At 44.9% G+C, this 16,468-nt stretch overlaps 1 protein-coding gene across 6 annotated transcripts in view; it reads right to left on the bottom strand.

The window, feature by feature from the left end:
- banp (BTG3 associated nuclear protein) overlaps positions 1-16,468 on the bottom strand; it is a 127,147-nt gene that overhangs the window by 6,726 nt on the left and 103,953 nt on the right. For 3 of the 6 annotated variants that reach the window (XM_078400873.1, XM_078400874.1, XM_078400875.1), the window contains one exon: positions 4,509-4,652. The exons of 1 other annotated variant lie outside the window; for it this stretch is intronic. In XM_078400873.1, coding sequence (XP_078256999.1) covers positions 4,509-4,652 — 144 coding nt within the window. Of the gene's footprint in view, positions 1-4,385; positions 4,433-4,508; positions 4,653-16,468 lie in introns of all 6 variants that reach the window. 2 more of the 6 variants (XM_078400878.1, XM_078400876.1) reach the window with 2 other exon arrangements.

The following is a 16,468-nucleotide window of genomic DNA, read 5'->3' on the forward strand; positions in this document are numbered from 1 at the left end:
GAGTTTGTACGTTCTCCCCGTGACCTGCGTGGGTTTTCTCCGAGATATTCGGTTTCCTCCCACACTCCAAAGACGTACAGGCATGTAGGTTAATTGACTGGGTAAATGTTTTTTTTTAAATTGTCCCTAATGTGTGTAGGATAGTATTAATGTGCGGGGATCGCTGGGCAGCGCGGACCTGGTGGGCCGAAGGGCCTGCTTCCGCGCTGTATCTCTAAATCTAAATCTAATGATCAGATTGGATAAGATAGATAACTGAAGGAATGATGCAAGTTATCAAAGAGTCAAAGCTGTGCTCAAAAATTAGCCACACTCCCCCCCCAAACACATGACCTAGACTGTCTAAACGTAGATAGCGGGAGGCGTGTGGGTGTACCATCAGCAAATAATCCAGGAATCCGTAACATCATTAGGCTGATTTGAGATGGACAATAAATGCTGGCCTACCATGGATGCCCACATTTATACATGATGTTTTTCCTAATCATGAGTGATATTAAAACTGTTCATGAATTAGTTTAATTACCCAAAGAATAGATTGCAAACAATAATCTTGATTTTCTAATTCAATTTGCCACCTTCTTAATATTTTGATATTTCAAACAAGAATGCATGGTAGACAAAAACCTGTATTCATCCTATACATTTTACGTGAAGTGACTCATAGAAAAGAGAGAAGCAAGAACCACCTACTCATGCCTGGCTCTTGGTGATGCTGTGGGTAACTGCTTTGAAAGGGGCGAGAGTTATGGCTTTTAAATCTAACTAGACCAAGTGGACCCGTTGGGCCCAAACCTCTCCTGCATTGGTGCAGCATCCTCTCCTCCCCTACTCCCCTCTCCCTCCTTCCCCCTCGTCCCCTCCCTCCTCCTCTCCCCCCTCCCTCCACCCACTCCCTCACCTCACCTCCTTCCCCTCACCCCCACTCCATCCCCCTCAACCCCCCTTACCCTCCTCCCTCCCCTCCCCCTCCCGCCTCCCTCCCTCCCCCTCCCTCCCCCCTCGGAGATAGATTTAAACTTTAAAATGTGAATAACTTTTTTAAAAAACACGATTTCAATGAAACTTCTTCCATTAGCACCAAAGGGACGACGGTGAGTAAGGTGGGCCTAAAATTGTCGCATTATCATGTACCGTTTTGGCTGTAGTTCACGAACAAACAAACAAACAAACAGGAGTTTTAGTATATAGAAGATGGCGTCTAACGTTATGTAATTGGCCGCCTCAAAGACTGAGAGTTAATTTAAAAAACACAAACATTAATGACACCATACAAAAATGGAATGGTGGGGTGATCGTTTTGATAACTGAATATTTAACCCAACAGAAGATGTGTAAGGATTCCAAAATCTAAGCTGTCAGAATATCTCAAATTTCACAAGCCTCATTTTAGTTACAAGCTTTTTAAAACATGTTCCTAAATCTATTTTGACAATGTTCACTGCAGACCCCAAGAAGAGTCCACATTCTGTCTGGAGTGATAAACACTAGTTTTTCTTGTCACCTGAGACTGTAAGTTAGACATACATTTTTAAAACATAGTTCTCATACTCAAATGTGTCTCTCAACATGTGTGTGTGAGGAAAGGAGGGGGGTGGGTGTGTGTCTGCCTGACTGTGTCGATGCTGGTGGGATGAAAAGAGTCAGGAGTGAGTTGTCGGACTAGAAACCGAGCATCTGATTTTCAAAATATAGCGCTAAAGACAAGACAGCAAATGTATGCTGTACAGATTTCCCTTTCACAATTTTTCAGGTCGTTTTTTTTTCCCTGTTTTGCTCCATTTATTGGCAGGACATTGCTAAAGATTGGGTGACATTTCGGGTCAAGACTGAAGAAGGGTCTCGAGCCATACCGTCTCCATACCCATTCCTTCTCTCCAGAGATGCTGCCTGTCCCGCTGAGTTACGCCAGCATTTTGTGTCTATGTTCGGTGTGAACCAGCACCTGCAGTAGGAAGTTCCTTCCTGCACATTGCTGGAGATTGTCACCACCTCCTAGATGTATACAGATGTATACCTCCCTGTTGTCCAGCTCCCCTTGAAGGGTCTCCCTCTTGTTGTACACTTTCTTCGTGATAGTGGCGATTCCGTCTGTGTGGCTTTGAGCCAACTTCCTTCCCTCCGTTTCCCGCCAAGCGGACCCCTTCATGACAGATTTAGGTTCTAGTGGACGGAGCTGCCGATGCCACCCTGCCTCACAAGGTGCACCAGCCCTTCTTTACCCACCGACGCGGCTGTTGTTGTGGCTGACGTTGTAGTCCCTGGGAACAGCTCATTCTTCAGGCAAACAGGACGTGCACGGTCAGTACGACCACCTTAAGCCTAGGCACCGTTGCTGGTCTGCACCGGCAAGCCTTTCCTCACCGGCTGACGCGGGCGGCTGTTGCTGCCGCTCACTTTTGAGACACCGAGTGGGAACAGGGCTTCGGCTCGTCGAGTCCATGCCGACCAGCGATCACCTCGTACACTAACACTATCCTACGCACTAGGGACCATTTACAATGAAACCAAAGCCAATTAACCTGCAAATCTGCACATGATTGAAGTGTGGGAGAAAATCAGAGCACCAGGAGAAAACCCATGTGGTCACAGGGAGAATGTAGTACCCTGTATGGACATCACCCATTGTCAGGATCAAACCCGGGTCTCTGGCGCTGTAAGGCAGCAACCCTACCACTGCGCCACTGTGCCACCCCCACTCCCCCCCCCCCCCCAGTGTGGTAAAAGCCAGCTTCTTCCAGCTTCGTCCCATAGCTAAAATCAAACCATTCCTCCAATTTGACGACATTGAAAAAATCATCCAAGCATTCATTTCCTCCCGCCTAGACTACTGCAACTCCCTATACACTGGGATCAGCCAATCATCCCTGTCCCGCCTGCAATTGGTCTAAAACGCCGCAGCGAGACTCCTGACGGGTACCCACAAAAGGGACCACATCACCCCGATTCTGGCCTCTCTCCACTGGCTCCCAGTACGGTACAGAATCAACTTCAAGCTCCTCCTATTCGCATACAAAGCCCTAAACGGGCTTGCCCCCCCCCCCCCCCATATCAAAAATCTTCTAACCCACCACTCTATCTCCAGGTCCCTCAGGTCGGCCGACTTGGGGCTACTCACTATCCCGCGGTCTAGGCTTAATCTCAGGGGTGACCGCGCTTTTGCGGTTGCAGCTCCTAGACTGTGGAACAGCATCCCTCTCCCCATCAGAACTGCCCCCTCCATCCACTCCTTTAAGTCCAGGTTCAAAACCTATTTCTACTCCCTAGAGTTTGAGGCTCTCTGAGGGGGTGCTGTGAACTGTTTATGTATGTGATGTTATGTTTGTGTGCCATTGTATGTTTGTTCTTAGTACCTGAACTGATGTACAGCACTTTGGTCAACGTGGGTTGTTTTTAAATGTGCTATACAAAAAAAATTGACTTGACTTGAGTGTAGCCCCCGACAGGACGTGCTTTCTTCAGACGGTGCTGCTGATAGGACGCGCTCTGTCACCATGGGGCTACCTCCCCTCTCACCAGTTGCCCACATGGCCACCCCCTACCTTCGTTGCTTCCTCCTCCTCCTCCTTCTTCTCCCGTCGCTTTGTCCACTCCGCCGCTCCCTGCTCCACCGCCGTCTCCTCCTCCTTCCCCTGTTGCTTTCTCCACTCGGCCTCTACCCCCCTCCACCACCACCTCCTGCACCTTCTCCCTCAGAGTCGCTGACATACTCCACCTCGGAAGATGTTGGTGACTTCAGGGGACAAGGAGGGAGAGGCGGTGGGGGAGTGGACAAAGCGAAGGGTGACGGGGAGAATGCCCCATGGTTACCGAGCGTGTCCTGTCGGTGGCGGCGGCCTGAAGAAAGCACATCTTGCCAGGGGCTACAATGTGAGCCACAACAACAGCCACATCAAAGAGGGGGTCGCTGGCACAGACTAATTTTATGGTGAAACAATACAACGTGCTGGAGTAATTCAGCCGGCTGAATCAGTTTCCCCAGAAATATTGCCTGACCCGTTGAGTTACTCCAGCACTTTGTGTCCTTTTGTGTATTAACCATCATCAACAGTTCTTCCGAAGTTAGACACAAAATGTTGGAGTAACTCAGCGGGACAGGCAGCATCTCTGGAGAGAAGGAAGGGGAGACGTTTCGGATCGAGACCCTTCTTCAGACTGATCCTTTTCAAACTGATCTACAGTTCTTATTTTACTTTGCGTCCTTTTGTGTATTAACCATCATCTACTGCTCTTTGCTTCAACGACATACAATAATACCGTACTCGGTTATAGTGGACAATCGGCAATAATGGACACCACCCCATGGTACATTATAACAAGGATTTACTGTCATAATTTTTATCAAAATTCCAACCAGAAGATGAAATAGAATGATGCATCTTTACCTATGTATCAGTTCCAATCACCCTTTCATCATGGGCTGTAATTGAAACTAAAGTTAAATCATTGTCTCTGCATTATGGCAAATAATGAAGAATGGAACTGACTTAATTTGTAATCTTACTCACTTGAGCTGTTGTGGTAGGGTCTGTTACTGGTGCAAGCTGTACATATTGCACCTGAATGTCACTCCCCTGCAGTGGCGATCCATCAACTCCACTGGTTGGATGTTCTGCAGAAGCCACTGCAATTAACTGTGCACCTTGCAGCACCTACAAAATACAGATAGTGCTTATAAACATCGTCCATCAGCATACGTAGCTGAATACATTTTTAGGTTCATCTCCAGATTCTTGTTAAAATGGTCGATCAACAGAATGAAAGAAAAAATTTTTTTTGAATGTTACCAATAAAAGTGAAAGTCAACGTCCATCCAAATGGAAAATATTCCAGCGTTTGGAAAACCAGGAAAACCAGCTGAAGTTCAATAATTTCATCCTCATCGGCACAGGAGTTCCTCAGCACACTGTTTTACACCCAACCAACATCTGCTGCTTCATCAAATCAAGTCAAGTAGGAAATGATGATGCAGTGCTCATTTCTATTTGCAACTCCTCACTAAATGAAGCTGCTGCTGCCCACAGTAACAACACCAAGATAACATTCAAGAACCAGGTTGTGAACCAGGTCGTGGTTCCCCCAACAAAAGAGAGTGGAATCATCGGTCCTTGGCAATTGAAGGCATTGGCATTGCAGAGTTCACACAATCAATATTCCAGGCGTCACCATAAAGCAGAAACTCAGTTTAACACAATGAACCACTAGTCTCCACTATTGTTCCTGTACCAAAAAAAACAAGGATCACTGGTCTTAATGACTACAGGCCTGTCGCACTGACCTCTGTAATCATGAAGACCTTTGAAAGACTTGTGCTGGCCCAGCTGAAAAACATCACAAACCCCCTGCTGGACCCCCTGCAGTTTGCATACCGGGCCCAATAGATCACTGGATGATGCAGTCAACCTAGGCCTGCACTTCATCCTCCAGCACCTAGACCGCAAGGGGACCTAAGCAAGGATTTTGTATGTGGACTTTAGCAATGCATTTAACACCATTGTGCCAGAGCTACTACACTCCAAACTCTCACAGTTGACTGCACCTGAACCCCTCTGTCAGTTAGGGTTGCCAACTTCCTTACTCGCAAATAAGGGACAAAAGGTGACGTCACCACCCCGCACCCCACGTGACCTCACCCAGCCAGCGGCCATGTGCTCCCATTCCACCAATGGCGACCGTCCGGGCAGGGAGGCAGGTTGATACGCTACCTCCGTTAGGTGGCACCCGGGCCTACACTGTCCGGGACTATAGCGGCCACCGGGCTACAGTGTCCGGGCCTAGAGTCTGGGCCTACAGTGTCGTCCGGGCCTAATACGGGACAAGGGCGGTCCCGTACAGGACAAATCAATATTGCCCAAAATACAGGATGTCCTGGCTAATACGGGACAGTTGGCAACCCTACTGTCAGTGGATCATCAACTTCCTGACAGACAGGAAGCAGCATGTGAGGCTGGGAAAGCACATCTCAGACCTGCAGACCATCAGCATAGGAGCACCACAGGGCTGTGTACTCTCCCCTCTCCTTTACTCTCTCTACACCAACAACTGCACCTCCACAGACTCCTCTGTCAAGCTCCTCAAGTTTGCGGATGACACTACCCTGATTAGACTGATCTAGGATGGGGAGGAATCTACCTACAGATGGGTAGTGACACAGCTGGCGTCCTGGTGCCATCGCAACAACCTGGAGCTCAATGCTCTTAAGACAGTGGAACTAATTGTGGACTTTAAGAGAGCTCCCCCTCCCCTCCCCCCACTCACCATCAACAACACCACAGTCACATCTGTGGAGTCATTTAAGTTCCTTGGAACCATCTGTTTCTCAGCCTGTTTCTGTTCATCACGGGACTGCTTCCTGAACTCAGCAAAATGATGCTGAGCAGCATCATCCCGATCAAAGTAAGAAGACATGGCAAGGTAAACATAGGAGGAATAGAGCTCCATGTGAATCTGCTTGTTGACACCATCTTCACAGTCCATGTGGTAGTTCTGATGGGACCTTAAATGGGAGGCCACCATCGACTCCACAGTCACAAAGGCCCAACAGAGGATGTACTTCCTGCGGCAGCTGAGGAAACACAATCTGCCACAGGCAATGATGGTCCAGTTTTATACTGCCATCATAGAGTGTGTCCTCACCTTCTCCATCATGGTCTGGTTTGGCTCAGCCACCAAGCACGACATCCGGAGGCTGCAGCGCATCGTTCGATCAGCCGAGAAGGTTGTTAGCTGCAACCTTCCTCCCATTGACGAACTGTACACTGCAAGGGCCAGGAAGCGAGCGGGCAAGATCATCTCTGACCCCTCTCACCCTGGCCCCAAACTCTTTGAAGCACTTCCCTCTGGAAGGCGACTCCGGACTGTCAAAGCAGCCACAGCCAGACATAAAAACAGCTTGAGTGCAAAGCACCAAGGCAAATTCCTTGTGTGTATGCATACATGGCTAATAAAATGTATTCACTTAAATTTAATTCAAATTCAATTCAACATGTTAATCACGTTAAATGACTTGGTAAATACCTCCAGATTTGTGAGGGGTTTCTTCCCAGCTGGTATCAGACAAACTAACGGTCCTATCACCAGCTAGAGTGCAATCCTGACCTCCCATCTACCTCATTGGAGACCTTTGAACTATATTTAATGGACTTATCGGATTTTATCTTGCACTAAATGTTATACCCTCTATCCTATAATTGTACTCTATGATTATAATCATGTATAGTCTTTTCACTGAATGGATAGTACACAACAAAAAGATTTTCACCGTAACTTGGTACAGAGAAACATAGAAATATACACGTGAGAACAATGAACCAAATGAAACTAAACATTTAACATGATCACTATGTTAACAAGAGCTGGATGGGTACAGTGTGAACAAGTCAAAACACACATCAACATTCAGGATAAAGCAGCCTGCTTGCTTGACATCATATCAACCACCCGAAACATTCACTTCCTCCACAAAGGAGCATGGGCCCTCTACAAAATGCCTGTTCACACAGGCAACACAAAATGGCGCATCCCACCCTGATGCCAAGAAGAACAAGGTCAGCTCATGCACCATCCTGCCTTGGAAAGATATCTCCAGCCCGCCATGATCACTGGGTCCATATCTAGGAGCTTCCTATCCATCAGCATACTGAAGAAGCTTCAGCAGAAGGATGCAATACTTTAAAAAGACTGCTCATCACCACCTTTGCAAGGGCAAACAGGGACGGCCAAATCCCAAAAATGAATTAAAAAGAATTAAATCTGTAATTTAAGATGGCGATTTCGATTGACTGTATAAAACGATAGTTCACATTATTTGTTAGGTTGGAGAAGATACATCTTGGAAGCGCTGGGAGCCAGTTACAAAATCGAGCAATGATTTTGATTAATTGAAGACAGCGCACTTGAAGCAGAGTACTTTTACTAAGATTAACAAAGAAGTTGTTACAAATTTGTAACAAAAGAATGTTCTATAATTTTCCTATAACTACATAGTTTACTTGTTAAAGTTACAGTAAATTTTAAAAAGAATTAAACTGAAAATAATGTTTCCTCCATAATCTTTATTTCTACCATGAACTTCCCCTTCTTCCTCTCTGCAAGTTAATACACAGTTGTTGTCCAATGTTTTCAGTTCTGATGAAGGATTATAAACCTGAAATATTACCTCTACTTCTACCACCACAAATGCTTTCTGACCTGCTGGGTGTTTCCAGCATTTTCTGGTTTTCTTTTAGATCTGTAGTTTCTTTTTGCTTTAAGAAATAGGAGACCCTTACTGGTCAGTACTGGAGAGTTACAGTAGTAGAGTTGCTGCCTTACAGCGCCAAAGACCCTGGTTCGATCCTGGCTACGGGTGCTTGTCTGTACGGAGTTTGTACGTTCTTCCCATGACCACGTGGGTTTTCTCTAAGAGCTTCAGTTTCCTCCCACACTCCAAAGACGTACAGTTTTGAAGGTTAATTGGCTTGGTATAAATGTAAATTGTCCCTAATGTGTAGGATAGCGTTAGTGTGCAAGGATCGCTGGTCAATGTGGACCCTGTGGGCCGAAGGGCCTGTTTTCACGCTGTATCTCTGAACTGAACTGAACCAAACTGAATTGAATTGTCATTTTGCGGAAGCCAATAGTGGTCTCCACTAAGATCCTCATGCTGCAGCAGCTTTCAATATTGCAGTGTTCAGTATTTATAAACTCTGGTGCCACCTCATAGTGCTAGCTTTCCACCTAAGCTTGGAACAGTTCCACACTATATCACAGGGATCTCTCCAAGTGTGCCGCTTGGCTGCTGGGAGGTTGTTCCTTATCTGGGGTAAGAAAGCAGATGCACATGCTGAATGTTCATCATGACCTTCTGCTTTTTAAGGACATTTCTGATTCCCAATTTCAAAAAGAAGCTAAAGAAAATATGAGTGTGAGACACAGATGAAGGCACTGCCTGAGACCTGGTGATGAGAGAAGAAATCATCCACACAAGGAGCAGGAGTAGGTCAAATATGAAGGGATACATGCTGCCAGTCCAACCTTTCATCAGAACACTTACCCATTCCTAGTCGAGAAAGCCTCCTCTGAACAGCTTCCAGTAAATCAACATCCTTAAATATGGAGACCAAGACCAAGACAATGGAGACCAAGACAATACTCCAGAAAATAGACACAACATGCTGGAGTAACTCAGCAGGACAGGCAGCGTCTCTGGAGAAAAGGAATGGGTGATGTTTTGGGTCGAGACCCTTCTTCAGAGTGGGAGTCAGGGGAAAGGGAAACCTGAGATACGGAACGATAGGGTGTGAAAACGACAGATCAAGGCAGACGGTGATCAAGGAAATATAAAATGGCTGGGGAAGGTGACAATGAGGCATACAAACATTAAAGTTAATCAGGACAATGAAACTAGTCCGAGAAGAAGGGTGGGGGAGAGAAGGAGAGAGAGGGAAAGTAAGGGTTACTTGAAGTTAGAGAAATCAATATTCATACCGCTGGGGTGCAAGCTGCCCAAGCAAAATATGAGGTGCTATTCCTCCAATTTGCATTTGGCCTCACTCTGACAGTGGAGGAAGCCCAGGACAGAAAGGTCAGTTTGGGAATGGGATGGGGAGATAAAGAGTTTCTACTCCAGATGTTATCCCATTACTCTATTAATATGTCTGAAGTATAACCCTCATCCACGCCTTCATCACCTCCCGTCTGGACTACTGCAACAGCCTCCTCTATGGCGCACCCTCAAAAATCAACAGTAAACTTCAATACATTCAAAACTCCGCTGCCCGTCTACTCACCCACACCCCGATCCGTGACCATATCACCCCCATCCTTTACAAACTCCACTGGCTCCCCATCCCCCAGAGAATCCAGTACAAAATCCTCCTCATAACCTACAAAGCCCTCCATAACCTGGCCCCATCCTACCTGACCGACCTCCTCCACAGGCACACTCCCACCTGCACCCTCCGCTCTGCCGCTGCCAATCTCCTATCCCCCCACATCCGGACCAAACTCAGATCCTGGGGGGACAGGGCTTTCTCCATCGCTGCTCCCACCCTATGGAACTCACTACCCCAAACCGTTAGAGACTCCTCCACACTCACCACATTCAAAACATCGCTGAAGTCTCACCTGTTCAGTACTGCCTTCAACCACTGAAGGTCACCTCACCTTCTGTCTCCTTTCTCTGTTCGTTTACTTATTTACTTATTTATCGATTTATTCATTTCCCTATGTTCTCTCAAGCTCTGTAAAGCGTCTTTGAGTATATGAAAAGCGCTATATAAATAAAATGCATTATTATTATTATTATAACCTTCTTACTTTTGCATTCTCTTCTATTAATATAGTTTCTTTCTGTTAGCTCCCCTCATTAATTTTTGTACTTTATCTACTAAAAGCCACGATGTTTCAAAAAGCCTGCACTATCACTAAACTTATTAAGTCAAGAATATTTTAATTGCAACAAGCTTTATTCATCGGACAATGTTACAATTTCAATACCTTAATAATGGACATTCAGGTATATGATACTGCAATAATATATGCTACTAAAGTATTTGTTTATTTTAACCAAACAGTATTATACTTGGCCAGATTTTAAACCATGTGCACACGCATGGAAGCTTATGGAACATATATGTGTGTATCCCAAGTTTTGCTAGCCTGAATAGTCAAATCTCAATTTCACATGCATTCATTCCCAAACAAGCATAAACACAGTACTTGGCTAACAGGAAGGAACTGCAGCTGCTACACGACTGATCCCTGCTAATTGAGTAAGTGATAGGGTGCTGGACGCAACCACTTGGCAGTGGTGGAGCCAGGATATTGGGCCAGGAAGAGTATTTATGTCCCTCATGCTGCACAAAGATTTGAAAGCTTGCACCTTGTCTGATCCTGACAGATGTGACTCAATAGGGAGCCTGCAATTCCACCCCTCTTTGATATCACGATACCACTGTATTGAAACAAGAAAGGGCAGCACGGTGGCACAGCGGTAGAGTTGCTGCCTTACAGCGAATGCAGCGCTGGGGACTCAGGTTCGACCCTGACTACGGGCGCCATCTGTACGGAGTTTGTACGTTCTCCCCGTGACCTGCGTGGGTTTTCTCCGAGATCTTCGGTTTCCTCCCACACTCCAAAGACGTACAGGCATGTAGGTTAATTGACTGGGTAAATGTAAAAATTGTCCCTAGTGGGTGTAGGATAGTGTTAATTGAACTCTCTGTCTCGACAATACTAAGAACATGTCATTCCATATAAGGAATAAACAGATTTCAGATCTCAGATGTGGATTAGCTAGAAAAGGACCCATCTGTTTTTTGGATCTCTTCCCCTCACTCATATCACACCCCCTTGTTTCCTGTCCCCACAGGCCCCATCCTCCACCTCCGCCCCTATCAGAATGTTTCACTGGCAGTTTAAGTTTCTGCGTAACTCGAAAAATGATGAGAAAATGCCATTCCAACATGGGAGACAACATTAGTTAGCTTGTGGACGTAGATCTAGTGAGAAAATAACTTCCAATATCGACATGGTTTGTGCTGCCTGCTAATTTCCATGATGGCTTTGAGCAGTGAATGCTAACTACAAGATCGGGTGACTGGACATCTCAGTAGTTTAGTAGTGTAACTTAAAGCTACGCTACTTATAACATTGGAAATATTTTGATCCCGCAGAATGAGCTGGGCTGCACTCTTCAATTCATTCCAGCCTTCATGATATTGGCGAATAGAACGAACAGTGCCCTGTTTTTGTGCTGACCACTTCTATGTTCTCTGTAATATTTTCTGATATTGCATTAAAGGTCTTAATGCAGCAGCCGTTGTGAACTCCACACCACCCCCACTCTGACCTATCAGTCAATGGCATCCTCTACCATCACAACTCAACGCCTCGTCTTCCGTCTGGGTACTTTGTAGCCTTGTGGACTTAATATTGAATTCAGGAACTTCGGGTAACTTGATTTATGTTTGTATCAGTCTTCCATCGGAAATATTGGTTCTGCTAGTTTCTTGTTTTTTCCCCCGTTTCTTTATTTCTGATAGTGGAGGATAAGCACAGGCTGATCTGCTGGGCATGTCTCTCTGGTCTACAATTTGCACTTTCTACATCCCCTCCTCTATGATCAAAAAAAGGTACAAAAAAAGGGACATCCACTTTCAGAAGAAAATAATGCACGTAAATACTTTGGCCTCGTCACTTGGAATTTGTGTAGGATTAGTACACATAGGTATTCGATAGTGTGGACATGGTGGGCTGAAAGGCCTGTTTCCATACTCTCTGACTCCACACAATGAGGCTGCAGCTTCACTGTGCTACCTGCATTCTTTCAATGCTAGGGCGGTCACGGTGGCGCAGCGGTAGAGTTGCTGCCTTACAGTGAATGCAGCGCCGGACACCCAGGTTCGATCCTGACTACGGGTGCTGTCTGTACGGAGTTTGTACGTTCTCCCCGTGACCTGCGTAGGTTTTGCCCGAGATCTTCGGTTTCCTCCCACACTCCAAAGACGTACAGGTTTAGAGGTTAATTGGTTTGGTAAATATAAAAATTGTCCCTCGTGGGTGTAGGATAGTGTTAATGTGCGGGGATCGCTGGTCGGCGTGGACCTGGTGGGCCGAAGGGCCTGTTTCTGCGCTGTATCTCTAAACTAAAGCTATTTTTTTCCTCAATGTCTAAAATGAGGCATTTCTTGTGATGAAGTTACATTCTTTACGGATCACATACTCCACACTTCATTAAATACTTTAGCATTTTTTTCACTCTAGTTGTAAAAAAAGTCTCCAATTTCTTAAAGTTCGTCGACCTCTTCATTCCATCACTGAAATGTTTAGACAATATATATTCACATTGCCTCTTTTTTTGTAATAACTTGCACAATGTTAATACTGCAATCACCACAAGATACAGACACACATGATGCAATAGGCATTGAGCCAGTTGGCTCACCTCTTGGATGGAGCCAGAGGAGGAAAGGATCCCCATAACCACAACCAATCCAGCCCTCACCACTTAATGTTATTCCCATTATAACATTTCCTATATCATGCCCTATCATACTGTGCTGCCAAGAGTCATAAACAGGTCCTTTGGCACAACTTGCCACGTTGACCTAGTTGCCTCACCAAGTTAATCCTATGACTGGCTCATAACCCTAAAAAACCTTTACCATCCATGTACCTGTTTAATAGGGTTGCCAACTGTCCCGTATTAGCCAGGACATCCCGTATGTTGGGCTAAATTAGTTTGTCCCGTATGGGACCGCCCTTGTCCTGTATTAGGCCCAGGGGGGTGCTGTAGGCCCGGACGCTGTAGGTCCGGACAGTGTAGGTCTGTACGCTGTAGGTCCGGACAGTGTAGGTCCGGGGGCCACAGTCGGTCCAGAGGCCCGAGCACCACCTAACGGAGGTTGCGTAGCAACCCGCCTCCCAGCCCAGGCGGCAGCCATTGGTGGAGCGGGAGCACGTGGCCACTGGCTGGGTGAGGTCACGTGGGACATGGGGCGGTGACGTTACCTTGTCCCTTATTTGAGAGTGAGACAGTTGGCAACCCAACTGTTTAAGTATCCTTTAAATGTCATAATTGTAGCCTCCTCTACCACTTACCCTGGCAGCTTATTCCATGAGTGCACCACCTTCAGCGTTTCTATTCTCACCGTAAACCTATGCCCTCCAGTTGTACACTCCCTACCCTGGGGAAAACAAGGTGACTGTTCACCATACTATGCACCTCATGATTCGATATACAGTCGATATAAGTTCACCCTTCAGACTTCTAAACTCCAGGGTAAAATGACCCAGTATATTCAGCCTCTTCTTATAACTCAAACCCTCCAGACCTTGTAAATCTGTTTTGCATCTTTCTACATTTCCAGAGCACCATTCACCAACATTCTCTTGTTTGTGCCCATGGCGTGCATTTAATTATTTTGTCTATATTTATTTCATTAAAGCCATGCTCTATATTTGATGAACACAAGATCGATTTCAAAATGTTCATGTGGAAGGAAGTCCATCCCAGTTTTTGAAATGTAGAACGTGCTGCAGCCTATAAAATGTATCATAATTATTGATGCCATGGAATGTTTCTGGTGTTAAACAGCTTTATTGCAAAAGAAAGTTTTCTGGTTCTGATTACATTGTGACTGCAAATAACTGGCTTAAGAGAAGTCATACACTTGATTATATTTCATATTATGGAGCGCGTTCCGAACTTTATAATAATAATAATAATAATATATTTATTTTATATAGCGCCTTAACACATGCACAAAGCGCTTTACAAATACAATTAACATAGAAACAAACAGACAAACAGACAAACTATCCTGACAGCAGTCTGTGAAAAACAGAAGTCTTACCCGAGGTACCAGGAAGACGTCCATACCATTACCCAAATCCATCTCTATCTCCACTTATCAGCTGCAAAAACATGCTTAGTTAGCTTTTTTTAAATCTACGAACATTACAATTCCAGTGTAAGCTTGGGTGATCTTGATCTGCCCACTCTTCATATAAATGAAGACATTCTAATGGTGTCCTAATGAGACGATTGTAAGTGTAATTTTTAGTGGGAGGAGCACAGTCTCGGGCTACAGCAGTTACAGCAAATAATTGATGTTTGGGTTGGCCTCAAAATATGTCAAGCACATCCCAGAGGACTAAAGACAGACACAAAAAGCTGGAGTAACTCAGCGGGTCAGGCAGCATCTTCTGGAGAAATGAAATAGGTGACATTTTGGATCGAGACCCTTCTTCAGACTAAGGGGAAGGGGAAACGAGAGATATCGATGGTGATTATAGAGAGATATAGGACAAATGGATGAAACCCCTGACTCTCAGTCTGAAGAAAGGCCTCGACCCTAAACGTCATCTATTCCTTTTCTCCTGAGATGCTGCCTGACCCGCTGAGTTACTCCAGCTTTTTGTGTCCAACTTCGATTTAAACCAGGATCTGTAGTTCCTTTCTACACCAGAAGATTGAAAGCTCATTTTCTGCTTCTCATCTTTGTACAGTGAGGAGGTGACTGGAGGAGACTCACTGTGATGGATGTTTCTTTTTGTTTGGTGTTAGTTTGTGATTGTGTGTGTTATTGCATTTTTATTGATTATTCTCATTGGTCTTATTGTTCAACTGCGGGTAATGTTTCATTTCACTACACATTTATGTGTATGTGACAAATAAACGACTATTGACTATTGATATTGAATAACAAAATGTAGGGACTTTCTCGGTACAGTTGCTTGCAACATCAAGAATGCACTGAGTCCATGAGCGGGGCATCATGAATGCTGATCACACCAATCGCTCTGCTAGTACATCTGAAGAAAGCAAAAAGCTAGAAATATTCTATGAAAAGACAGGTATATTCCGGAGAGACAGCTGCCATTCAACCACTGATATGGGGGAGCACTTTGTGGAATGCACATAAACTCAATTCATGTTATGTGTTTCTTTTCCACGTATCTATTGAAAGATGGCCCAAAATCAAGTCAGGTATTGATTTATTCCGTAGTAGGTGGAAACCCGCCATTGTACATGTGCTTAGATAATATCATAATCCATGAAACAATTCTCTGTGGTCAGCCTCATTTCACACTTGTTTGAATAGATCAATGGAGGGGTATTTTTCTTTTTTTTTTAAATACAGCGAACAGATTCCAAACCACTTGTGTTAAATGGCTCCTTGCGTACCTTGTGATTGGAAAATTGATCACTGTTTGTATCAGTACATTCAATGGAAGTAGTTTGTTGATCAATATCAATGTCTGTTGTATTTAAGCATTTTAATGTATTTATTAATATGTGTTAATTATTTTTAAGAAGACTAATGAGCATATTTATATCTATTTGGTGGTTATTCTGGGTACAAAGGAGAGGGCCTTAGTGAAGTAAATGCAGATGGGTTGGTGAGTAGGTTTGCTGACGACACCAACATTGGAGGAGTTGCAGACAGTGAGGAAGGCTGTCAGACGATACAGCAGGATATAGATCAGCTGCAGACATGGGCAAAGAAATGGCCGATGGAGTTTAACCGAAGCAAGTGCAGGGTTTCGCAATTTGGGAGATTGAATGCAAGGAGAGAATATATCGGTTGGCCAGGTCGGCTGAGGAATGGTTGATGGCATTTAATACAGAGAAAACAAGAAGCTAGTGCAACTTGGGTGGGGGAGGGATAGATCGAGAGGGAATGCCTGGACAACCTGAAGTTAGAGAAATCGATATTAATACCACTGGGCAGTAAGCTGCCCAAGTGAAATATGAGAAGCTGTTAAACGCAAATTCGGCATCCAGAGATGCTGCTTGTCCCACTGAGTTACTCCAGCATTTTGTGTCTACCCAGGTCTTCACACACTGCTTACCAACTTGTTCATTTATTATTCCTCTGGTCTATATGTATTTCTAAAATACGAGTTTTCCTTGATTTTACTTGCAATTTTCGTGTACCTTCTGGTGTCTCCCATTTTAGTTTGAATTTCCTTGCTAGAT

The sequence above is a fragment of the Rhinoraja longicauda genome, chromosome 6 (assembly GCF_053455715.1).
Source record: "Rhinoraja longicauda isolate Sanriku21f chromosome 6, sRhiLon1.1, whole genome shotgun sequence".
In the NCBI taxonomy this organism is placed as follows: Eukaryota; Metazoa; Chordata; class Chondrichthyes; order Rajiformes; family Arhynchobatidae; genus Rhinoraja; species Rhinoraja longicauda.